Source organism: Oncorhynchus mykiss, chromosome 20 (genome assembly GCF_057628025.1).
Source record: "Oncorhynchus mykiss isolate SJ-2025 chromosome 20, ASM5762802v1, whole genome shotgun sequence".
NCBI classification, from domain to species: domain Eukaryota; kingdom Metazoa; phylum Chordata; class Actinopteri; order Salmoniformes; family Salmonidae; genus Oncorhynchus; species Oncorhynchus mykiss.
In genome coordinates this window covers 30,874,849-30,902,455 of record NC_143041.1, presented here as the reverse complement: position 1 = coordinate 30,902,455, position 27,607 = coordinate 30,874,849, and the positions used below count along the sequence as shown (strand labels likewise).

The 27,607-nt window shown below is 42.7% G+C and overlaps 1 protein-coding gene across 7 annotated transcripts in view; it reads left to right on the top strand.

Moving 5' to 3' along the window:
* The window catches only part of tanc2b (tetratricopeptide repeat, ankyrin repeat and coiled-coil containing 2b), a 218,719-nt gene that overhangs the window by 56,421 nt on the left and 134,691 nt on the right, over positions 1-27,607 (top strand). For all 7 annotated transcript variants that reach the window (XM_090212876.1, XM_090212875.1, XM_021576270.3 and 4 more), the window contains exon 3: positions 20,095-20,203. In XM_090212876.1, the coding sequence (XP_090069002.1) occupies positions 20,137-20,203 (67 nt within the window). In that variant the 5' untranslated portion in view covers positions 20,095-20,136. The remainder of the gene's footprint in view (positions 1-20,094; positions 20,204-27,607) is intronic.

The following is a 27,607-nucleotide window of genomic DNA, read 5'->3' as shown; positions in this document are numbered from 1 at the left end:
CCAGATTTGTGCAATATACGACTGATTGTTGTCCTATGGACAGAGTCTCCCACCTCAGCTGTAGATCTCTGCAGTTCATCCAGAGTGATCATGGGCCTCTTGGCTGCATCTCTGATCAGTCTTCTCCTTGTATGAGCTGAAAGTTTAGAGGGACGGCCAGGTCTTGGTAGATTTGCAGTGGTCTGATACTCCTTCCATTTCAATATTATCGCTTGCAAAGTGCTCCTTGGGATGTTTAAAGCTTGGGAATTTTTTTTGTATCCAAATCCGGCTTTAAACTTCTTCACAACAGTATCTCGGACCTGCCTGGTGTGTTCCTTGTTCTTCATGATGCTCTCTGCGCTTTTAACGGACCTCTGAGACTATCACAGTGCAGGTGCATTTATACGGAGACTTGATTACACACAGGCGGATTGTATTTATCATCATTAGTCATTTAGGCCAACATTGGATCATTCAGAGAACACTGAACTTCTGGAGAGAGTTTGCTGCACTGAAAGTAAATGGGCTGAATAAATTTGCCCTCACAATTTTTCAGTTTTTGATTTGTTAAAAAAAGTTTGAAATATCCAATAAATGTTGTTCCACTTCATGATTGTGTCCCACTTGTTGTTGATTCTTCACAAAAAAATACAGTTTTATATCTTTATGTTTGAAGCCTGAAATGTGGCAAAAGGTCGCAAAGTTCAAGGGGGCCGAATACTTTCGCAAGGCACTGTAAATATGGTTTTTTTTTTATTAGAAATGTGGAAAAAAATTCTAAACCTGTTTTCGCTTTGTCATTATGGGGTATTGTGTGTAGATTGGGGAAAACAGTTTTTTAATCCATTCCAGAATAAGGCTGTAATGTAACAAAACATGGAAAAAGTCATGGGATCTGAATACTTTCTGAAGGCACTGTATCTCGCCACCCTCTTAATATTGCAGATTGTGGCTTCGGTCAATGTAATTGTCTGCATCATTTTCAAATATATATATAATTTTACAATTATTTTACAATAGTTTTACAATAGTATTTTGTTAGTTTTTATTCCCATCCTTCAGCTCCATATAGCTATGTTTATTTCCCCTGCAACAGTGCTCAGCCCCCTCCTCTCCTAGCTTCCATCCTCCTCTCTTTCGCTCTCCTCCCCGGCAGGGTTTGGTGTGAAGCCAACAATAGTCTCTCTGTCTCTACTCATCCCCACAGACAGTCTCTGGCTGCCTGCTATTATAATTCACAGCAACAGCCAAACAAAGAGGAAGGGGGCACTAATGCAGCACAATCAAAATGAATTAAAATCAGGGCTACTCTGCTACTGCTGTCGTTTTGATTTCCTAGCAAAACTCCCTTTGGTTAATCAACAACAGACGCTCCTGTTTTTTACTCCTAGTGGTCATTAATTTCAAGTCTACTGTTATGACGGGATACTGAGAAATGGGAGTGAAAGCAGCCTGGGAACTTTCGTACCCTGTATGTATCCAACTCTGAGGATAAATAGGTCCACCTGTATGGAGATGACTTATTTCCTTTCCGTCTAGCCAGGGGAATGTTGTACACCTGCCTCCATTGCTCTGCAGAGCCCAGTATTTCATCACGTTATTATAGTGCTTTCCCAGACGTCCCCTCTAAATCAAACAAGACAAGTAAAGGCAATACATGATGTTTCTTTTCATCTGCCTCTGTTTCCCGTCTGATAAAGGCTGACATGTTGTTTCAGTAGGTTCCTTTGAATAACACTGATAAATAGGGATGGAAGGAGGAGGGGCCGGTGTAGTTTTAAACTGAGAGAGGTTTTGGTAGTGAAACTGCATGCCTATTGGCTTGGCTGCTGTATGAGTACTGTTCTGTTTCCCTACATCCTTACAGGGTGATGACACAGCTAAAGATGAGGAGAATTCACTGAGGTACTGCTGGGCTGATGTTGTGGTGGATATGGCTGCGTCCCAATTGGCCCCCGACTCCCTATACTGTATGTAGTGTCCTACTTTGGACCAGGGCCCATAGGGCTCCCATAGGACAGACACAAATGTGTAGTGGTGGTAGGGACAGTGTTAGGGAGTTTGGATGAATGGACTTGTTATGTTATGTAGCCAGCACACGGGATATCCATTGCTGTACTGGACCTTGGCACCACCACCTTTTGAAGACTAAAATGTGCTAAGCCAACAAAAGATCTTAAACTGATGTTTAACTTTGGTATTTGACCCAGTCCTCTGGACCAGGTCTAAGGGTATGTTTTTCACATGTGAGTATTACGTCAGAGCAGAATGCTAATTGGTTTTAGCTGGTTATTGGCAATATCACAGTACAGTGATGTGCAGTGACATTTATCATGAAATACTGAGTTTCAAATACAATCACTTTAATATACTAATGTATCAGCAGTGTTGGAAAGCTGCTACCTAAATAATTAAACACATAAAAAGTACATCTACCTCACCACAGCCTACATGCTGTTGTAGGATGGGGCAAAACAGATATCATCATGTACCATGGGATGGATGGTGAGTGGAGCGGTGTTCATAGGTTAATAATCAACATACAGTAGTAGCAGCAGGGAAGGCAGGCCGTTGTGAAACATTGTTACTGCTGGTGGTGACACTATAAGTAGTTTCAGCGTTGCTCCTCTCGTATAGCTCACCTTGTCGTCCTGGATCTGAGCCCGGAATAGGTCCCGAATGGCTAAATAGTAAATAGTGCCATTTGGGATGCATCCTGGGTTTGGGAAGACACCTCCCCTTATTGATATCAGTATGATTTATGTTTCCTTGCTCCCCTGGCTGGCCGTCCCTAAGCTTGAGACCACTTTGTGAGTTATCCCTGTCTAACACATAGACACTCACACAGACCAGAAACCAGCTAGACGAGGGTAGCCTAGCCTGGAATCTAAACCGAATATCATTGTTTCACTCCACAGTGAAGAAACTGAACTATAATAAGTTTGGATTTCAGGCAAAGGCCCTGACCAGACTGACTTAGAGCCATAAAGTACATATTCCCAATCTATGGTTCTGGCTCTTAACCTCGTCCCCAGGTTCACTTGCTTCCTCATGTAGATAGTTGGACAGAGACGACTGGTGGACCAGGTTAATCTCACCTTGACTGTATATGAGTTATTTTTCTTCTTATTCCAGACTATTCGCGACAGTAGACATGCCTCTGCAGCAGAATGTTCCCTTCTTAATGAGCGAACTGTATGCTCCCTCCGAGTAACCCTCTCACCCTCACACCGTACACACACCGGCTCACAGTACATACCGTGTCAGGAGAGGACAAATGAAGAGTCGATGCATTGTGGATGACTCCTGACTACTCGCCTGAAATTAATAGGCTGCTGGCTCAGGACAAACAACAAATCAAATCAAATGTATTTGTCACTTACACATGGTTAGCAGATGTTAATGCAAGTGTAGCGAAATGCTTGTGCTTCTAGTTCCGACCATGCAGTAATAACCAACAAGTAATCTAACTAACAATTCCAAAACTACTACCTTATACACACAAGTGTAAAGGGATACAGAATGTACTGGGGTGCTCCCTCTGCTGTTTCCTGAAGTCCACAATCATCTCCTTTGTTTTGTTGACGTTGAGTGAGGTTATTTCCCTGACACTACACTCCGAGGGGCCTCACCTCCTCCCTGTAGGCCGTCGCGTCGTTGTTGGTAATCAAGCCTACCACTGTAGTGTCTTCCGCAAACTTGATGATTGAGTTGGAGGCGTGCATGGCCACGCAGTCGTGGGTGAACAGGGAGTACATGAGAGGGCTCAGAACGCACCCTTGTGGGGCCCCAGTGTTGAGGATCAGCGGGGTGGAGATGTTGTTACCTACCCTCACCACCTGGCGGTGGCCCGTCAGGAAGTCCAGTACCCAGTTGCACAGGGCGGGGTTGATGACGACTTTGGAGGGTACTATGGTGTTAAATGTTGAGCTGTAGTCGATGAGCAGCATTCTTACATAGGTATTCATCTTGTCCAGATGGGTTAGGGCAGTGTGCAGTGGGATTGCGATTGCGTCGTCTGTGGACCTATTTGGGCGGTAAGCAAATTGGAGTGGGTCTAGGGTGTCAGGTAGGGTGGAGGTGATATGGTCCTTGACTAGTCTCTCAAAGCACTTCATGATGACGGAAGTGAGTGCAACGGGGCGGTAGTCGTTTAGCTCAGTTACCTTAGCTTTCTTGGGAACAGGGACAGGGACTTTATGAAACAATGTTCTCTTCTCTGCTTTTACTGTTTCTTATTTTATTAGAATTGGATATCCGTGTTGTTTCTCATATAAACCCAAACTATTATCATAAAGCTGATTACCCCAGGATATTACTGCTCCTCAAAGTCAGCTTGGACAATGGCTGTCTTTGGCTCTGATGTACAAAGTGTTTTAGGATATTTCAGGACTTTAGTAATTGTTGAATGGACGATGTGTGGTGAATTATTCTCTCCGTCTTCCTCTGACGTTGGGTAACTCCTAATCCTACAGTAGGAAAACCTCAATCTCACTGGAAATAGTATTTGGTCTATTGGTGGGGGATGAAGTGAGTTTCCCCTTTACTATGTAAGCACTTTCAGCATTTGGAAGCCCTATTTAAATCCAATCAATTAATTAAAGGTCCCAAATAGTCATTCTGATTTCTGTGTAAAATAGCCTTTTGAGTGACTCAAATATCACCCATAATATTTTTGGGGATATAAATGCTCACCATTTTAGAAAAATGTGTTTCTCTCTCATGGCTAACTACCAGGAAGTTTGAAAAGACAGGCTGAGTGGGCTCGCCTTGACTGACAGCTCTTTGAAACGCAGATGTCAAAATACTTGGAGGCAGTGAGAAGTGTTGCAGTAAAATCATCTTAAGCAAATTTGGTGATATACAAAACAACTCAAACAACATGGAAATTGCATCAATTATTTTTATACCTCTCCTGTTTGGCATGTCTCTTGTGATGTGGTTCACAGCAGCACTGACGGATGTGTTGACATGACAACTGCTGGCTGAAGACCTAGCGATCCAGTAACTAGCTAACACCAGACACATATGAAAGGGGAGACATAAGTATATTTTCCACAGATGAATAGCGGAAACTTTTAGTAGTATTTGCTGACACCCTACAGTCATATTTTTGGCACCAGTAGAGTAGCTATATAATCACACCTTCTCCGATGTTGGTTACAAGGCATATGTAAATTAGGTAAGAGAATATCATTTTACCAGTATTAAAATGAGAGTGATGTCACCGTATCCCCTTAATAATCCCGCCTCCTGAATCCAAGTGATTGACATGGGGGAGGGGACCAGTAACTTTATGATCAAACTGTATCAACGTAGAAGCAACAGTCATTTGTCACACTTTGGCCATCATACACCATATCAAATTGAATGAAAAACATTATTTTCACTGTTCATGACCTGTATGAATCAATTAAATAGAAGTTTAAAGTCATTAGCTGCCGCAGAGGTCGTGGTCAAACAGTAGAGTTTACTTCTGGTCCTATGGGCCCTGGTCAAAAATAGTACACTATATAGGGAAAAGGGTGCCATTTCAGATGCAGCTATACATTTGTTTCACCAACCAGCGTTACATCGGTGTTAAGTGACCTCTCTCACGGGAAGCTGTGACCGCACTTGGGTAATTCTATAATTGCGCGTGTGTGTGTGTGTGTGTGTGTGTGTGTGTGTGTGTGTTTCTCACATATGCAGGTAGGGTTTTAATTTGGCTTCAGATAAATGCCATTGGTTGGCCTACACCGGTAGTCTCTGCCATCTCCGGACTGATTAAATGAATGGAGGGTCATGGTGGTGTCTAAGGCACAGCGCTACAATGAAACGTCTGTACTGGATTGTTTGTATGTTGTAGGTCATTAGCAGAAAGGGTAGGTAAGGTGTATTCATGTCAATGCTAAAGAGCGGTATGAATCGTTTGCTTCTGTTAAGAATGCCTTACCTTTACTCTTGAAGGTATGTTTAGTATTTACACTAGCATTCGTTTCTTCAGAAGTTAATATCTAGTTGCTTGCTCTGGGCCTTGTGTGGCTCCTCCTGATCAAACCAGGGTGCCTAGCTTTGAGAGAAGAGCGGAGGGGATTAAAGTGCCTCGTCATGCAGAGGTACATCTTGTCTCCCAAGTGGCACCCTATTCCCTATATAGTGCATTATTTTTGACCAGGGCCCATATGATTCTGGTCAAAAGTAGTGCACTATATGGGGAATAGGGTGCCATTTGAGACATGGCCATATAAGGTGCATTGAAGTGATTTCTAACCCACTGAAGGAGGAGCGTTATGAGCAAGCATGTGGAGGAGCTGGAGTTATCCTGGATCCGCTTACGCACAGCATCACTCAGGGCCAGTACACAGGGTCACTGTGTGGGAATCAGAGATGTGTACATACACCACTCTCAGATGCTGCATACAGCAGATCACACTGCATTCAGTGTGAGTGTGTGTATTTGCGTGCCCATTAATAGCCTACCGCTCTTATCCAGAGCTTTGGCTATGGATCTTGTGGTACAGTTTGGATGTGAGCCATCAATTCTCCCTCTTAGAAACAGTCAGACATGGCATTTTTCCACATTCTCTGTTTCCCTTGTCAGTGGGTGAAGACGTTGCCCTGTGGTTCTTCATTTCTATGCATATTGATTTATGAGAGTAAGTGAGAGTTGAGAGTTCTGTAAATTTCCCGATATCTATCAGATCTTGCCAGCAAGACAGTGGAACGTCCTCTGAGTTCCAGCAGGTGGTTTTAGACTAGCTATATTTTAAATGTGGTTGAAGTGTATTATTAGGCTGAGATTCAAGGCATATAGCGCAGCATGGTGGTCAGCCGACAGTTTTCCATTGGCAGGCTCCACAGGATAACTGGCATTTTTTTATGCAGTTAGAACTCGACACAGTCAGCCATTTCCCTGAAGGTAGTTGTCTCCCCCTCAGATCTGCTGCATGTCAATGGATCTGACCTGTGACCTCCTTAGCTCTTTACAGTGACCTACCATAGTCTACATTTGATCATAGGAAACACACTCTCCATGTCAATCAATGGGTTTCATGGACTATGGTAGTTGTCCTAGCTATACTGTAGCTACAGTAGTACCGTATCCACAGAATTTACAGTTCTGTGCTGGGAATTGCCAGGGACCTCATGATACAATATTATCACAACTTTGGTGCTAATACGACATGTATCGCGATTCTCACAATTTATATGTATTGCGAATCGATACTGTGATTTTATTGCGAATCGATGTTCCAAAGATATTGCTCACCATATGTCTGCTGCAGAGAGACAAGATAGAGCCATGAGAAAATGAGTTATCGTTCATGTAATTAAAATGTCTGAAAACGAATTGGCTCCCTATTTAAAAAGATGGAGAACAATCTATGAAAGAAAAATACTAGCGTTTTGGTGCAGGTACAGCAAACTAACACAATTAATTAAGAACACCAAGGTACACTAAGGTAACCTGCCTAAATGACTACCGACCTGTAGCACTCACTTTTGTAGCCATGAAGTGCTCTGAAAGCATGGTCTTGGCTCACATCACCACCATTATCCCAGAAACCCTAGACCAGGGGTGTCAAAGTCAAATGGACGGAGGGCCAAATAAAAAAATCAGCTACAAGACGAGGGCCGGACTGTTCGAATGTTCATTGAAAAATTTTTAAATGACGCATATAGTCTAGTGAACCTAATTGAACCTACTGAAAACCTAACAAATATATTACAATATGATCAGATAAATAAAGCAATATTTTCTTATGGCTCTGTCAGTAATCTTTAATTTTCAACAGACACAAAAGACAAATTTCCTTTATATAAATATCCCCATAACATGAACATTAAATGAAAGAAACCGGTATTCAAGGCACCATCAGTAGACTATATTTTCTATTTTAGCAAAAGTGGGCTAAATTTACTTCAAAGAAAAAACAATAATAGCAATTTTCTATCATCCACTCAACTGAAATATTTTTAAAATATAATTGGATTGAAATACAAAAAAATAAAGTGCAAAAATCTATTAATCAAAAACAACACTTTGTTTAAGGAGAAGTAACATGCAGTGAAAACAAATATTAAATTTTAACTTTTAAACTTGAACTGAGTAAAAACTCTAAATATGTGATTGCACAGTAATGTTCACTTGTTTGAGGTTGAGGGTGATACTTGGTGGTGTCCCATCTTTTCCACAAGTTCATCAATGTTCGGGGTAAGGCTCTGAGCTGAAGAAATCCTCAGAATTGAGTGGAGGTGTTCAGCAGTAAGTCGACTTCTGTGTGATGTTTTGTTCAGGTTCATCAAAGAAAACAGTTGTTCACACAGGTATGTGCTGCCAAACATAGACAACGTTTGAGCAGCCTGGATGCGCAGCTGGGGCATTGTGCCGGGGAGGAAACGGGCGAACTCCGCAGCACCCACTGCCGCATATTTTGCCCTCAGTGCATCATTGCATTGGAGGTCAATCAACTCCATTTGGAGGTTTGGTGGTGAGCTTTCCACGTCAACAGCAAATGGGTTACCGAGCAGTTCCAACCTGCTTTTTTGTGCTTCAAAGTCAGCAAATCGGCGTCGAAAGTCAGCGGCAAGCATACCTATTTTATCAGCCAACTGTGTGCTCGGGAACGCACTGGTAGAGAGCTTCTCTTTCATGGTCTGGCAGCTGGGAAAGTGGCTCAAATTTTCTTTCCGCATCTGCGTCTCCCACAGAGTCAGTTTGGTTTTAAATGCCTTCACTGTACTGTACATATCAGAGATGACACGATCCCGACCCTGCAGCTGCAAGTTTATTGCATTCAGATGACTCGTAATGTCACACAGAAAAGCCATTTCACACAGAAACATTTTGTCTCGGAGTTGTGTTGTGTCTTTCCCTTTGCTGTCCAAGAACAGACAAATCTCCTCACGAAGCTCGAAACATCTTTGAAGCACCTTTCCCTGGCTTAGCCATCGCACCTCTGTGTGATAAGGCAAATCACCATGCTCCGTTTCTAACTCCGTCAGAAATGCCTTGAACTGGCGGTGATTCAAACCTTTGGCTCTGATAAAGTTAACTGTGCGCGTGATGATGCTCATTACATGCTCCATTTTCAAGGCTTTACCGCACAACGCTTCCTGGTGTATGATACAATGATAAGCTGTCAGCTCACCTGTCGCGTTTTCCTCTTGCATCTTTTCCCGTATCTTCGCCACCAGTCCGCTCCTGTGTCCACACATCGCAGGTGCTCTGTCGGTTGTCAAACCCACGAGTTTTTCCCAAGGCAGCTCCATCTCATTTACACATCTTGACACCTCTTCATACAAATCATGCCCCGTAGTTGTGCCATGCATAGGACGTAAAGCCAAAAACTCCTCTGTCACGCTTAGGTTGGAGTCCACTCCGCGGATGAAAATTGACAACTGGGCAATGTCAGAAATGTCGGTGCTCTCATCCACAGCCAAGGAATATGCAATAAAATCTTTTCCCTTTTTCACAAGCTGCTCTTTTAGATTGATGGACAACTGGTCTACTCTCTCGGCAATGGTGTTTCTGCTCAGACTCACATTTAAAAAGAGTTGCCTTTTTTCTGGGCAAACTTCGTCACAAACTTTAATCATGCAGTTTTTGATGAAATCCCCCTCCGTAAATGGCCGGGCTGATTTAGCGATCTCTTCTGCCAAAATAAAACTGGCCTTGACAGTTGCGTCCGCGTGTGTGTCCGCGTGTTTCGTTTCATAATGTCGTCTCAGATTATACTCTTTCGGTACCGCCACACTTTCTCCACACAGAAGACACACAGGTTTTCCAGCTACCTTCGTGAACATATACTCCGACTCCCACCTTGTTTGAAACCCCCGGTTCTCAGTATCCACCTTCCGTTTTGCCATTTTTGATGGGTATCTGAAAGTTAATTTTACTGTGATGCTGACGACTGCTGTGCCAATAAATATTGAAATGAAGCAGCCTACTGCTCGGTGCTTCACCTTTGCATTGTGGGAAATGTAGTATTGGTGCGTGTAAAAGATCTGCGGGCTGCCGGCTTGCTGCGGGCCGGTTCTAATAATAAATCAAGATCATCCCAGGGGCCGTAAAAAACCTTCTTGCGGGCCGGATGTGGCCCGCGGGCCTTGACTCTGACATATGTGCCCTAGACCCACTCCAATTTGCATGAAACCATAACAGATCCACAGATCTCTATTGCGCTCCACACTGCCCTTTCCCACCTGGACAAAAGGAACACCTATGTGAGAATGCTATTCATTGACTACAGCTCAGCGTTCAACACCATAGTGCCCTCAAAGCTCAGCAGTGATCACTTGATCACCGACAATGAGAGAGAGACTGAAATTTGGCATGGGTCCTCAGATCCTCAAAAGTGTCTACAGCTGCACCATCGAGAGCATCCTGACTGGTTGCATCACTGCCTGGTATGGCAACTGCTCGGCCTCTGACCGCAAGGCATTACAGAGAGAAGTGCGTACGGCCCAGTACATCACTGGGGCCAAGCTTCCTGCCATCCAGGACCTCTATACCAGGCGGTGTCAGAGGAAGATCCTAAAAATTGTCAAAGACTCCAGCCACCCTAGTAATAGACTGTTCACTCTGCTACCGCACAGCAAGCGGTACCGGAGTGCCAAGTCTAGGTCCAAGAGGCTTCTAAACAGCTTCTACCCCCAAAACATGAGACTCCTGAACATCTAATAAAATGGCTACCCAGACTATTTTCATTTCCCCCCTCTTTTATGCCGCTGCTACCCTCTTATCTATACATAGTCACTTTAATAACTCTACCTACACTACTGTTCAAAAGTTTGGGGTCACTTAGAAATGTCCTTGTTTTTGAAAGAAAAGCTCATTTTTTGTCCATTAAAATAACATACATTTATCAGAAATACAGTGTAGACATTATTAATGTTGTAAATGACTATTGTAGCAGGAAACGGCTGATTTAAAAAAAAATGAATATATACAGTTGAAGTCGGAGGTTTACATAGACTTAGGTTGTAGTCATTAAAACACATTTTTCAACCACTCCACAAATTTCTTGTTAACAATCTATAGTTTTGGCAAGGCAGTTAGGAAATCTACTTTGTGCATGACACAAGTCATTTTTCCAACAATTGTTTACAGACATTATTTCACTGTATCACAATTCCCGTGGGTCAGAAGTTTACATACACTAAGTTGACTGCCTTTAAACAGCTTGGAAAATTCCAAAAAATTATGTCATGGCTTTAGGAGTTTCTGATAGGCTAATTGACATCATTTGAGTCAGTTGGAGGTGTACCTGTGGATGTATTTCAAGGCCTACCTTCAATTTCAGTGCCTCTTTGCTTGACATCATGGGAAAAACAAAAGAAATCAGCCCCAAAAAATTGTAGACCTCCACAAGTCTGGTTCATCCTTGGGAGCAATTTCCAAACACCTAACAAGTACCACGTTCATCTGTACAAACAATAGTACCCAAGTGTAAACACCATGGGACCACGCAGCTGTTATACCGCTCAGGAAGGAGACACATTCTGTCTCCTAGAGATGAACGTACTTTGGTGCGAAAGGTGCAAATCAATCCCAGAACAGCAGCAAAGGACCCTGTGAAGATGCTGTAGGAAACGGGTACAAACGTATTGATATCTACAGTGAAAAGAGTCCTATAATCGACATAACCTGAAAGGCTGCTCAGCAAGGAAGAAGCCACTGCTCCAAAACCACCATAAAAAAGCCAGACTACGGTTTGCAACTGCACATGGGGATAAAATTCATACTTTTTGGAGAAATGTCTTCTGGTCTGATGAACAAAAATAGAAATGCTTGGCCATACTGACCATCATTATGTTTGGAGGAAAAAGGGGGAGGCTTGCAAGCCGAAGAACACCATCCCAACCGTGAAGCACGGGGGTGGCAGCATCATGTTGTGGGGGTGCTTTGCTGCAGGAGGGACTGGTGCACTTCACAAAATAGATGGCATCATAAGGGAGAAACATGATGTGGCTATATTGAAGCAAGATCTCAAGACATCAGTCAGGAAGTTAAAGCTTGGTCGCAAATGGGTCTTCCAAATGGACAATGACCCCAAGCATACTTCCAAAGTTGTGTCAAAATGTCTTAATGACAACAAAGTCAAGGTATTGGAGTGGCCATCACAGACCCCTGACCTCAATCCTATAGAGCATTTGTGGCCAACCAACCTGATTCAGTTACACCAGCACTGTCAAGAGGAATGGGCCAAAAGAAAGAAGCTTGTGGAAGGCTACCCGAAATGTTTGACCGAAGTTTAACAATTCAATGTCAACAGTGAAGAGGTGACTCTGGGATGCTGGCCTTCTAGGCAGAGTTGCAAAAGAAATGCCGTATCTCAGATTTGCCAATAAAAAGTAAAGATTAAGGTGGGCAAAAGAACACAGACACTGAACAGAGTTAGATTGGTGCTGGACAAGTGGGAGATTTGTACAGGGTAAAAGGGATCTTGAAGAAGAAAGGCTATCACTCCATTTTGCAACACCAGCCTGGGGTAGGCTGTCATTGTAAATAAGAATTTGTTCTTAACTGCCTTGCCTAGTTAAATAAAGGTTAAATAAAATAAAAACCCTGTGGACGGCGCTTAATTGGAGCCAATTTCCTCCCACAACAGGACAATGACCCAAAGCACAGCTCCAAACTATGCAATAACTATTTAGGGAAGAAGCAGTCTGCTGCTATTCTGTCTATAATGGAGTGGCCATCACAGTCACCGGATCTCAACCCTATTGAGCTGTTGTGGGAGCAGCTTGACCGTATGGTACGTAAGAAGTGCCCATTAAGCCAATCCAACTTGTGGGAGGTGCTTCAATAAGCATGGGCTGAAATCTCTTCAGATTACCTCAACAAATTGACAACTAGAATGCCAAAGGTCTGCAAGGCTGTAATTGCTGCAAAAGGAGGATTCTTTGACGAAAGCAAAGTTTGAAGTACGCAAATATTATTTAAATAAAAAATCATTATTTATAACCTTGTCAACGTCTTGACTATATTTCCTATTAATTTTGCAACTCATTTAATTTATGTTTTCATGGAAAACAAGGATATTCCTAAGTGACCCTAAACTTTTGAACGGTAGTGTACATGTACATATTATGTAAATTACCTTGACTAACCGGTGCCCCCGCACATTGACTGTCACGTTCATCATAACGAGGAAACCAAGGTGCAGCGTGATATGAATACATCTTTTAATAAAGAAAGAACACTAAACAAAATGAACGTGAAGCTATATAAACCGAATGCTGACAGGCAACTACACATAGACAATAACCCACAAAACCAAAATGGAAAATGGCAACCTAAATCGGATCCCCAATCAGAGACAACAATAAACAGCTGTCTCTGATTGGGAACCAATTCAGGCCACCATAGACCTACATATACCTAGACATACTAAAACCCCATAGATATACAAAAGCCCTAGACAGGACGAAAAATACCTGGACAATACAAAAACTAAACCAACCACCCTCGTCACACCCTGACCTAACCAAAATAATAAAGAAAACAAAGATAACTAAGGTCAGGGCATGACATTGACTCTGTACTGGTACCCCCCTGTATATAGTCTTGCTATTGTTATTTTACTGGTGCTCTTTAATTACTTGTTACTTTTATTTCTTATTCTTTTTCGTATTTTTTCAACTGCATTGTTGGTTAGGGGCTTGTAAGTAAGCATTTCACTGTTGTATTCGGCACATGTGAATAATAACATTTGATTTGATTTAAGGCAAGCCTAAATAAGTTCAGGTGTAAAAATGTGCTTAACAAGTCACCTAATAGTTGCATGGACTCACTCTGTGTGCAATTAAAGTGTTTAACATTATTTTTGAATTATGTTCTCATCTCTGTACCCCACACATACTGTACAATAATCTGTAAGGTCCGTCTGTCGAGCAGTTAATTTCAAACACCGGAAAGAATGGCACCTATTGGTAGGTTAAGAAAAAGCAGACATTGAATATCCCTTTGAGCATGGTGAAGTTGTTAATTACACGTTGGATGATTAATCAATACACCCAGTCACTACAAAGATACACGGTGTCCTTTCTAACTCAGTTGCCGGAGAGGAAGGAAACCTATACAGAATAAAAGTATTCCGAAATATGTATCCTGTTTGCAATAAGGTACTAAATTAAATCGTATGTCCTGAATAGAAAGAGTATTGTTTGGGGCCAACACAACACGTCACGGAGTATCACTCTTCATATTTTCAAACATGGTGGTGGCTGCATCATGTTATGGGTATGCTTGTTCTCGGCAAGGACAACAGTAGGGAGTTTTTTAGAATAAAATAAACGGAATAGAGCTAAGCACAGGCGAAAACCTGGTTCAGTCTGCTTTCCAACAGACACGGAGAGACAAATTCACTTTTCAACAAGATAATAACTTAAAACACGAGGCCAAAAATACACTGGAGTTGCTTACCAAGACTACATTGAATGTTTCTGAGGCCCTAGTTACATTAAATCAGCTTAAACATCTATGGCAAAATGTGAAAATGGCTGTCAAGCAATGATCAACAACCAACTTGACAGAGCCTGGATTTTAGAGACTTACCCAGAAAGATTCACAGCTGTAATTGCTGGCAAAGATGATTCTAACACTCAGGGGTGTGAATACTTATGTACATTCGATTTCTGTATTTCATTTTCAATAAATTTGCTAACACTTCTGAAAACATGTTTTCACTTTGTCATTATGAGCTATTGTGTGTAGATGGGTAGTAAACAACAGCATTTAATCAATTTTGAATTCAGGCAGTTACACAACAAAATGTGGAATAAGTCAAGGGGAATGAACACTTTCTGAAGGCACTGTATATCGTCGAAAATGTTTTTGTCACACCCTGACCATAGTTTGCTTTGTATGTTTCTATGTTTTGTTTGGTCGGGGTGTGATCTGAGTGGGCATTCTATGCTGTGTGTCTAGTTTGACTGTTTCTGTGTTTGGCCTGATATGGTTCTCAATCAGAGGCAGGTGTTAGTCATTGTCTCTGATTGGGAACCATATTTAGGTAGCCTGTTTGGTGTTGGGGTTTGTGGGTGATTGTCTCCTGTGTCAGTGTTTGTTTCACACAGGACTGTTTTGGGTTTACACGGTTGTTGTTTTTGTAGTTTATTCATGTATAGTTTTCTTTTTAAAAACAAACATGAATTTCAACCACGCTGCATTTTGGTCCTCCTCTCCTTCGACGGAAGAATCTCGTGACAATTTTGCACAAGCACACTCAGGAATGTTATCTGGTTTCATCTGAATATGCTCTTTAACCATTTCTCTCTGCCTCAACCTAACAGGATGTTTAATGTTATTGTCGTGGCTGGTGTATCAGACACCAGCAGTTCTAATGACTGTGGTGATTAAAGAGGAGTGTTGGTTTTAAATGAGTTGTTTTTATAGCAGAAATGTCACTGAGTCTGGTCTAGCCGTGGGTGATTTAGAGAGAAGAGAGAGAACACTACATCTAATCACACAGTCCGGTATGATGAGGCCATTCAAGTAGCTTGAAGTTTTCTTGGGAAGAACATAATTCAACTTTAAAAAGGTATATTTACTGAATTGTCCTTATCTGCCTGGAAGGCTATACAGTGAGGCAGTGGTGGTCAGTTCACTTTAATACAGCTGCTTAACCTTAACCTCAGTCGGAGAGTTATGTCTGCACTGCTGTTTGAATGTTTAGCTAGCATTATTTTAATGAATGATTGATGGGAGAGATCAGTCAGCTCTGGTGAATCACTAACTGATGATAGCTTGACTGAACTCTTATCTCACAAATCAAATGCCCCACCCAAATATCCAACCAAAGAAACATCACACTGAAATGACCTCAAATATACCTCAAGATATACAAGATATCATCACATTAACTTACTAAGTGATCACATCTGAATATCACATTTTAATGGTAACATTTTAATCATCAGTTGTCAACCTTTAGTCGTCACAGAGTCCGTTCCAGTCAGACCAAACCTAATCATTTATTTAGGCTACACACCAGCCGAGCCGTGCTGTCTGGGTTAGACTGTACATGCTAAATAAGGTGGGGGTTTAGGAATATGAATGGCTAGAAAATACTGGATTACATGTAGACAGATGTCAGTGATCTGCAATGAAAATGGAAAATAAAGTACAGTATATCTTGTCTTATTTTGGAAGAGGACTATTTGAGGATTAGAAGAATATTTGTAGTTAGAAAAGATGAGTGACCCCTCATACATGTGCACAGGGCATTTATTTGAGAAAAAAATCACTAGCTCTCTACACTTACAGTGAGGGAAAAAACTATTTGATCCCCTGCTGATTTTGTACGTTTGCCCCCAGACAAAGAAATGATCAGTCTATAATTTTAATGGTAGGTTTATTTGAACAGTGAGAGACAGACTAACAACAAAAAAATCCAGAGAAACGCATGTCAAAAATGTTATAAATTGATTTGCATTTTAATAAGGGAAATAAGTATTTGACCCCCTCTCAATCAGAAAGATTTCTGGCTCCCAGGTGTCTTTTATTCAGGTAATGAGCTGAGATTAGGAGCACACTCTTAAAGGGAGTGCTCCTAATCTCAGTTTGTTACCTGTATAAAAGACCCCTGTCCACAGAAGCAATCAATCAAATCAGATTCCAAACTCTCCACCATGGCCAAGACCAAAGAGCTCTCAATAATGTCTGGGACAAGATTGTAGACCTACACAAGGCTGGAATGGGCTACAAGACCATCGCCAAGCAGCTTGGTGAGAAGGTAACAACAGTTGGTGCAATTATTCGCAAATGGAAGAAACACAAAAGAACTGTCAATCTCCCTCGGCTTGGGGCTCCATGCAAGATCTCACCTCGTGGAGCTGCAATGATCATGAGAACGGTGAGGAATCAGCCCAGAACTACACGGGAGGATCTTGTCAATGATCTCAAGGCATCTGGGACCATGGTCACCAAGAAAACAATTGGTAACACACTGCAGTGAAGGACTGAAATCCTGCAGCGCCCGCAAGGTCCCCCTGCTCAAGAAAGCACATATACAGTGGGGCAAAAAAGTATTTAGTCAGCCACCAATTGTGCAAGTTCTCCCACTTAAAAATATGAGAGAGGCCTGTAATTTTCATCATAGGTACACTTCAACTATGACAGACAAAATGAGAAAAAAAATAAAGAAAATCACATTGTAGGATTTTTAATGAATTTATTTGCAAATTATGGTGGAAAATCATTATTTGATCAATAACAAAAGTTTATCTCAATACTTTGTTATATACCCTTTGTTGGCAATGACAGAGGTCAAACGTTTTCTGTAAGTCTTCACAAGGTTTTCACACACTGTTGCTGGTATTTTGGCCCATTGCTCCATGCAGATCTCCTCTAGAGCAGTGATGTTTTGGGGGGCTGTTGCTGGGCAACATGGACTTTCAACTCCCTCCAAAGGTTTTCTATCGGGTTGAGATCTGGAGACTGGCTAGGCCACTCCAGGACCGTGAAATGCTTCTTACGAAGCCACTCCTTCGTTGCCCGGACGGTGTGTTTGGGATCATTGTCATGCTGAAAGACCCAGCCATGTTTCATCTTCAATGCCCTTGCTGATGGTAGGCTTTGTTACTTTGGTCCCAGCTCTCTGCAGGTCATTCACTAGGTCCCCCCGTGTGGTTCTGGTATTTTTGCTCACCGTTCTTGTGATCATTTTGACCCCACGGGGTGAGATCTTGCGTGGAGCCCCAGATCGAGGGAGATTATCAGTGATCTTGTATGTCTTCCATTTCCTAATAATTGCTCCCACAGTTGATTTCTTCAAACCAAGCTGCTTACCTATTGCAGATTCAGTCTTCCCAGCCTGGTGCAGGTCTACAATTTTGTTTCTGGTGTCCTTTGACAGCTCTTTGGTCTTGGCCATAGTGGAGTTTGGAGTGTGACTGTTTGAGGTTGTGGACAGGTGTCTTTTTATACTGATAACAAGTTCAAACAGGTGCCATTAATACAGGTAACGAGTGGAGGACAGAGGAGCTTCTTAAAGAAGAAGTTACAGGTCTGTGAGAGCCAGAAATCTTTGCAGAGGGGTCAAATACTTATTTCCCTCTTTAAAATGCAAATCAATTTATAACATTTTTGATTTGGGATTTTTTGTTTTTGTTATTCTGTCTCTCACTGTTCAAATAAACCTACCATTAAAAATATAGACTGATCATTTCTTTGTCAGCGCGCAAACGTACACAATCAGCAGGGGATCAAATACTTTTTTCCCTCACTGTAACCGTATACCAAGATAAAACATTGTGGTTATAACATTGTGAAGTTTTCACTGGCACTGGCCTTGGTCTGAGCTGGTACGTGCTTCTTGCTAGGGCATTTACATGTACTGTTGACTGTTAGAAGATACAGCACTCAGTCACAGTTGCTCTAGGGATTCATCTCAAATGGCATCCTAATATCTACATATTGTTCTACTTATGACCATGGCCCATAAGCAATAGGCTACTCTTTGGGAAACAGACTAGATGTTGGGTAACATGAGAAATGGTACAATGATACAGCAAAAAGGACAGCTTACTTTACTCGAAAACCAAATGCTTTCCTAGAAAACCAAAGCCACAGAGGAGTCCCAAACCCTGACATCACTACTTTCTCCAGAAGTCTCTTCTTAAATTGTGCCATGCAATATGAGTGGTGTTTAGGTGCTCTTTACCAGAATGTTCCTGGAAGAATAGGGAGGCCCCAGTGCCTAGAGGGTTTAGGAGAGGCAGAATTAATAAGGGTAGTTGAGAGCTTTTCATGTTCCTCTTCTTTGATTATGTTTTTGTATGGATCCAGAGATGTGGTTCAGTTCTCTCTCTCTCTCTTTGTATCTCTCTCCCTCTGTCCCCCTCACTCTATCCTCGCTGTCTTTCACTCCCTCCTCACTGTCTCATTCAATTCAAGGGCTTTATTGGCATGGGAAACATATGTTAATTAAAATTGCCAAAGCAAGTGAAGTATATAATAAACAAAAGTGAACTAAACAAAAACTTACAGTAAACATTACACTCACAGAAGTTCTGTCTCAATCTCTCTGTCTCGCTCTGTCTCTCTCTGTCTCTCTCTCTCTCTCTCTCTCTCTCTCTACTCAGAGCCTGTCTATGAGGCTGTAAGCTGCTGAGTCATCTTGGGTTGAACAGAGAACATCTGCCCTCTCACTCATTCTACTGTGTACGCAGGGCTCAGCTCAGTGTACAGAGAGGGAGATGAGGGAGGGTGGGAGAGGAGGGATGGAGAGGAAGACAATGTTGAAGGAGGGATGGAAAGCTAGATTAGGGATGGACTGGGAGACGGGGGGGGGGAGTGGGTGGAGAGAAGGATGGAGAGAGACTGGGGATAGGGATGGAGAAAGACACAGGGTGGGAGAGACGGATGGCGATACCAGGAGAGAGGGCGAGAGGGATGGAGAGATGAGGGGGAGAGCTAGATAGATGAGAGGAATGGAGAGAGATACGGATGGAGAGAGAGAGTTTGATCTTATCACCAGCTATTCTTTATATTGCTGATCTACTGTCCTGCTGCTGCTGCAGTATATCCTCAATGTGAGCTATCTGCTTACATACTATACAGTTGAGGCGTACTGCAGCACAGTTTGCGGGGTGCCGCAGGATTCTATGACACGTTATTTATGTGTCAGCCATTGTTGCCAGAATGATGCAATTTACCACAATCTGCCACCATCTACCACAAACAGGCGCGGCATAAGGTCCAAACTTTTAAAGGAAGAACCACTGTACACTCTCCCACTCCTAACCCTGGCCCCTGGTCTCCAAGTCCAACATAACCTGCCACATCATCATCAGCCATTCAGGTGGCTAGACTCCTGTAGCTTCAGGCTCTTTTTTTCTCACACAGATAGACATACAGACAGCTGACTGTTGGCAATCACTTGGCAGTGCAGTGTACAGAGTACCATTTCTGTATTCACAGAAGAGGACTCGTTATAGCTAGAAGATGGGGTCGGAACAAAATACTTTAGCTTCCTGTTTATTGCTCTCAGAACCAAGGACAGCAGTACAGGGACTTGAGGGGATTGTGACTTCTTGTAAGACGTCTATTGTCCCTAACATCTTTTGGAGAAATCTTCATGATATGCCTCTTTTCTCGTTTCTGTCTTTTTTTCCCTTTAGATTTCTGTGTGGTAACTGTGGCGATCTGCTGCTGCTGTAGCCATGTTTAGGAACAGCTTGAAGATGTTGCTGACGGGCGGCAAGGCCAACCGCAAGAAACGCAACAGTGGTGAGTCTGACCCCTGACCTTTAACCTCTGACCCCTAGCCTCTGAACTCCGTCTGATCTCAGCAAACAATGATTCACAGCACCCTTATCACAAGAACAGTGGCTGTTTATGGAAGGTTGTTAGGATCGTACTGCGTCAGCGCTAATAGCCTTCCATTGGTGTTCAATAAGTAGTGCTCAAAATAGTCACGTGACATCAGGCTCATCTATAGGTACACCTTGTTGAACACAATGAGAGGCTTCGCAGAAACCCATTGAGATTACAGATTGAATTCGTTTTGTAGAGTTGATTCTTGGCTGATGACACTTTCAACACAAGGCATATTATCCTAAACCCTCATGCTTAACAGCCACACAGTGCTCGTTGTTCCTATAGTACACTTCAGCTCACTCTATGCACTCATTTATGTCACTCAACTCTTAATGCTCTCATTCAGAAGGAGAGAACTTTGATGTGGCTGTTCAGCCATAGTCAAGAGCAACACTTTCTGAACGCTTCATCTACTCTGCTCTGCAGCTGCATAGATGGGAGATGTGCAGTAGATCTTATTTGAATGTAATACGTTTGGTGTTTATGTCCAGGCAGTGTAACAGCCGCCCTCAACAGTTCCCCTAGGTATGCAGGGCTACATCCCAAGTGGTATCCTATTCCCCGTTTAGCACCCTACCCATAGCGCTCTGGTCAAAAGTAGTGCACTGGAATAGGATGCCATTTGGGATGCTGACAGGGTCTTCATTACAGAGGAGAAATGTGCCGGCTATGGGATTTTGCTAGGCCCGCCACTCTGCGATTTTCTGCGTATAAATGAATCTTGTCATGTCCTGCATGTGAGAACAGCTGAAATGTTGAACAGAAAGGCTGGGATATATTGTGTCACACATTGTCAGTCACACCCACCCTATTGACTAGATCAATTGACTAACGTAGCGCTCTGGTGTGTTCCAGCACCTTTTGCTGCTTTAACTTGGAATAATCAATCGCACCAAATAGCCAAACATTGTTATAAGACAGATGCTTTTTTTATATGAGGATGCTGTGTATATGAGGATAAGGGCCATCTCGCTTCACATCACTGATTTAATCCTACTTTGTGGTTATAACATTACACACCCACTAATAAGGTTTGAGTGGTGTGCATGTAAACTTTTTTGTTTACACCAATCAACAAGTACATGTTATATTATATAGAGAGTATGGAGTGCCTCATACAGTGAGTCCAAAATGGCACCCTATTCCATATATTCCCTATGAGCTTTGTTCAAAGGTAGTGCACTATAATGGGAATTGGGTGTCATTTGGGATGTAGATGGAGTCTCCAGCACTGCAGTATGGGGTGCCTCATACAGTGTGTTGTGAAGCTGGGAGTCACCATTAGGTAACCCTCTCCTGTAGTCTCCAGGGAATGTGATGTGAGTCAGTTATACTGGAACTCTCTCTCTCTACCCCTCTTTCTTTCTTCCTCTCTCTCTCTCGCTGCATAAAGAGATGACTATGTCCATCTGAATCTCAGTTAGATGGTGTTTGTTTGTAAGAGTTTTGTGGCTGTCACTTCACTGGGAGTCCACTTACTGCCTGACACACACACACACACACACACACACACACACACACACACACACACAGCAGAACGACTGTGGTTGTAGAGAGCAGAGCTGAGTGAAATTGGCTAATTGCAAAGGGATTACAGGCAGCAACAGTGCAGTTAACATGACTGGCATACAGAATAGGGTTATTATGACGTGCTATCTCAAGACAGACACAGCTGATTGGTTTATTGGTACATGTGTGGAGTGCGGCTTGGTATGTTGTTGGATTCATATCACAGCACTGAAATGGAATGTTAAGATGGACCTTAAAATCTTATGCTGGTCTCAAGGATGAGTGGAAATATTTCAGACATACTTGAAAAGCAAGAACATTACATTCTCTCAGAGCAGGAGTTGTGTTGTCACCACATAGAATAGAGCTTTTACAGCACTCCATCTGTTGTAGTCTGCTATGAAACTCCTTGGGCTGTCCTTGGGAGGCTGGGAGAGCAGCAGGACTTCCCTTCCCTTCCCCTGTCTGTCTGTCTGTCTGTCTGTCTGTCTGTCTGTCTGTCTGTCTGTCTGTCTGTCTCTGTCTCTCTGTCTGTCTCTGTCTCTCTCTCTGTCTGTCTGTCTCTGTCTCTCTCTCTGTCTGTCTGTCTGTCTGTCTGTCTCTGTCTCTCTCTCTGTCTCTCTGTCTCTCTCTCTCTCTCTCTCTCTCTCTCTCTCTCTCTCTCTGTCTCTCTCTCTGTCTCTCTCTCTCTCTGTCTCTCTCTCTCTCTCTGTGTGTGTGCCAGGATCTCTTTCGATAATGAGGGAAAACACCACCAGTTAGTCTGCCTGTCAAATACACAGTGCAAACCTTATGCTACTCAGTCAGTCAATAATGTAAATGTTATTCTATCAAATCACATAGGCAAACTACACTTGATTTTAATTGAAATATCAACAAGTCTATGAAATATCATACACTGTATGCTATTCTCAGTGTTATTACGGAGTAGACTGCTGTTGAGGATGTCAATAATCGTTGTCATCATGTCTATCAGTACAACATAAGTATTGCAGCTGACAGGTTTCCTGCTCTTCTATCTACACAATACACAAGATTGTCTATTTCACTGAACACAAGTAGTCTCATTAGATCTCAGTAAAAGGCAAGTGTTACTAGCATCACTTGATGCAATGTCATCTTCAGACATCAGATAGGCTTTGAATAACCTCTTTGTTTAGATGATGATATGGATATTGAGAGACGTCTGACTAGGACACTGGCATACGATTAACTAAAGATCAGAGTTTAAGACTCCTACATCCCCAATAACATACTATGTAGAAGAATGAAGAAATGTATTGGGCATGCATTCTAGCTGGTGTGCGAGTGGGGATATGGGACGTAGCCCAAGATTGGAGGGTCCATCCCTGCTGCTGGCATCTGACACATGGGCCTGAGCTGACTGGCACCCAGGGTGAGAGGGGTGAAGAGTGGGAGAGGGATGGATAGAGAGAGATATGGAGCCCAGAGAGAGAGGGATGGAGGGGAGCGATGGAGAAAGGGAGCTCAGGTTGAGATGGTGAGAGGTCACGAGGGATAGATGGAAAGGGATTGACGGTGAGTGTCTAAGAGGATTGGATAGATATCACAGCATTATGGTAATATCTTAATCCTGCGCTACGATTGGCTGGCTGGAAATGTTGCCTTAATACTTCTGTCTCTCCAATACTCTCAGATCTACAGGAGTGGCTGGGGAATAAGGGTTAAACCTGTAGGGACGAAGAGTAGGTCAATTTGGAATGTGCAGTGACAACTCTGCAGCTTTGAGACTAAAATGGGGTTCAGTTCTAGAATACAGCAAATGACAAACTATTCCCTTTATAGTGCACTGCTTTTGGCCAGGGAACATGGTCAAAAGTAGTACCCTTTAAACAGAATAGGGTGTCATTTGGGACTCAGTCATACCCTCCAGCAGGCTACGGTAGCCTTCTGCTCTGTCTATGCTGTATTATTGATGGAGGCCCTTAATGAACACTCAGACATGCCTTCAGTCTGTGGGCGGGCCACTTGAATGAATTAAAAAGATTGGCTGCTCCTGATTGGCTTGTCCTACTCCATACACAGTGTGTGTCCAAAATGGCACCCTATTACCTATATAGTAGACTACTTTTGACCAGAGTTCTATGGGCCCTGGTCAAAAGTAGTACGCTATAAAGGGAATAGGGTGCCATTTGGGATGTGCACACAATAACGTCCCCTTCCTGTATTAACAAAGTCATAAAAATGAATGGTTGAATTAAAGTAGAGTCACCACAGAGACCTGGTGATGTTGGATACAGTGAGAGGATACAAGAGGATCAGCCACACCACACGTCGGGTTATCAGGTTTATCCTTAAAACCCCATTAAATCCTCTATGTTTTCTAGATTAGCTTTGAAATATGTTTTATCCTCTAATGAAGGATAATACATTATGCAGGGCTCACTTGAAAAGGAGACCTGGTTCTCAATGTGACTTCCCTGGGTAAATAAAGGTGAAATAACATGAAGACGTTCTCTGTGCAGCATAAAGACAATAACACAGATATTGGTTGAATCATACACAGTGCTGTTGTGCGCTTCTCCAATTGCAGTGTTGTTGTAAAGTCCAGAAACAGCCCTATGACACTAGGAGCATTGTGTTCCACTCCCTAGCTGATCCTATGATTTTGGTTTGAAAAGACCCAGCAGCATTAGATAATCAGTCTTTCAAACACTGGCCTCTCCATGAACACTTATATTATTGTTAGTTAGCAGATCTGGTATAAAAAATATTCATTATCCAAATGGCAAACTATTCCCTTTATAGTGCACTGCTTTTGGCCAGGGCTCATGGTCAAAAGTAGTACACTTTAAACAGAATTTGGGACTCAGACATACCCTACAGTAGCTCTCCTATCATGTGTCTTTCATCTAATGGCCATAAACATGTACGTTAAACTGGTATGTAAACAGCATCTGTACTCTGTAGCTAGTGAATTAGAAAATATCATGTATCCCAAATGGCATATAGGGTTCCATTTGGGATGCAGTCAGTATCTGTAGCCAGTGAAGGGGAAACTAAATAATGAATCAATATGGTGCAGCACAGCTGTGGAAAGGGAAACACTGACATTTGTAACTAAGGACGACAGCAATGCCTTGTCTGTCTAATGTACTGGATCTTCTCCTACAGTAGGCTGGGCTAAAGCATGTTGTTAAGCGTTATTTCAGTCCCAAATCATCCTATCCCCCATGGAGTACACTACTTTTGAACAGGCCTAGTGCACTATCTAGGGAATAGGGGTGTGAATGCTTAAACAAAGATGGGATCCTTAACGTTAAGAAAAATTCCTAACTGAAAAAAGTGCATTTTTATGATATATTTTTTCTTTGTTTTAACAGAAAACCATTTTATTTTTTTTAAATGCCAGTTTAAATGTTAAGAGCATTTGTCCTTTTGTCACATCCCTAATAGGGTGCCATTTGGGGGACAACCTTTGTCTGCTGTTGACATTTCATCTGCATTCAGTAGTGTGAGGGGGCTGTATAGACAGAGGCAGTGAACTGCTACAGCCCTGTCTTACTGAAGCTAGTCTTGTTGTTCGTCCAGGATGCACAGGGTTGTTCTGTTGTCATCAGATGAGAGAAGGAGATTAGCCATGTTTATAATGCCGTATGTCGTAGACCACTAGTTTTTGTACTTATTTTTTTAAAGCTCTTCTCAGTATCACAATATTAACAGCACAATTATTTATGATCTTCTAAAGCTAGAGTTCTATTTTGGTTTAAGTACAGCATCCACCATCAATATGCTATTGTGTGGGTGGCCCACAGGTGTAACCTAGCACTTCTGAAAGAGCAGTCAGTGACAGCAGGGTGGACTCCACCGTGCAACCTCCTCATTGGTCGCTGATGACCTCATCACTGGGCGCCCAGGTGATAAAGCACAGGTGACACTGCTGCCCTCCGAAGGTATAAAACAATCGACCCCGTCTCTCTCGGTGGAAACATGCGCTTAGTGATGCCCTCGTCACTAGGCACCTGTAACCTCATCTGGCCTCATCACTGGGCAATCATGTCAACAAAGTGGCTGGAAACAGAATGGTGGCCGGAAACAGAATGTCCTCTGAAGGTCAGAAATGTCAGAGGAGAGGGTGGCGAGATACAGTGCCTTCGGAAAGTATTCAGACCCCTTGACTTTTTCCACACATTGTTACGTTAAAGTCCTTATTCTAAAATTGCTGAGAAATGTTTACATTTAATCCATCTACACACAATACAGAAAAGTATTCAGACCCTTTGCTATGAGACTCAAAATTAAATTGAGCTCAGGTGCATCCTGTTTCCATTGATCATCCTTGATGTTTCTACAACTTGATTGGAGTCCACCTGTGGAAAATTCAATTGATTTGACATGATTTGGAAAGGCACACACATGTCCCACAGTTGACAGTGCATGTCAGAGCAAAAACATTAGGTCGGAATTGTCATTAGGAAGGAATTGTCCGCAGTGCTCAGAGACAGGATTGTGTCGAGGCACAGATCTGGTGAAGGGTACCAAAAAATGTCTGCAGCATTGAAGGTCTCCAAGAACACATTGGCCTTCATTATTCATAAATAGAAGTAGATTGTAACCAGCAAAACTCTTCCTAGAGCTGGACGCCTGGCCAAACAGCGCCTGGCCAAACGGAGCAATCGGGGGAGAAGGGCATTGGTCAGGGAGGTGACCAAGAAGTTGACCAAGAACCTGATGGTCACTCTGATAGAGTTCCAAAGGTCCTCTGTGGAGATGGGAGAACCTTCCAGAAGGACAACCATCTCTGCAACACTCCACCAATCAAGCCTTTATGGTAGAGTGGCCAGACAGAAGCCACTCCCCAGAGCAAAGTACAAAGAGATCCTTGATGAAAACCAGCTCCAGAGCGCTCAGGGCCTCAGACTGGGGCTGGAGTTGTAGTATGAATAGTTAACATAAGTATTGGTGGAATTTACAATGTTGTTTGTGCTCAGCTGGTTGCCCTTTTCTCATGGCAACGGGCAACACATCTTGCTGTTGTGATTGCACATTGTGGTTTTTCACCTAACAGACATGGGAGTTTATCAATGTTGAATTCGTTTTCAAATTCTTTGAGGGTCTATGTGATCTGTGGGAAATAGATGTCTCTAACGAGGTCATACATTTGTCAGAATGTTAGGAACTGCAGCTCTGTCACAGTGGTCAGGTATTCTGCTATTGTGTACACTCTGTTGGGTCTAATTGTGTTGCTGTCCTGGGGCTCTGTGGGGTCTGTTTGTGTTTGTGAGTGGTGTCCCTCTACCAGCTGCCAGAGGGGCCCCTTTCCAGGTAAATCTCTTTGTAGATATTTCTGTATTTCATTTTCAATAAATTAGCAAAAATGTCTAAAAACATGTTTTCACTTTGTCATCATTATGGGGTATTGTGTGTAGATGTGTGAGAGTAAAAAATATTGAATCCATTTTGAATTTTGGCTGTAACACAACAAAATGCAATAAGTCAAGGTGTATGAATACTTTCTGAAGGTACTGTACCTCTGTTGCCCTGGCCAGCTCACTATGTGCCTCCACTATGACCTACTTTGAGTCAGCCATTGTTGTCTGGAATGTATCCACCCCTGTCCGCTCCACCACCTCTTTGACACCCCATTCACCTCTCTACCCCTCAACCCCCTTTTATGCCCCTACAACTGTCATATCCACCACCAAAACCCCTTCTGTTTGTCCCCATCAGTCATAATGTTACTCCCCACCAGTCATAATGGGTTTGTTGCTCCCCACCAGCCATAATGGGTATGTTGCTCCCCTCCAGTCATAATGGGTCTGTTTCTCCCCGTCAGTCATAATG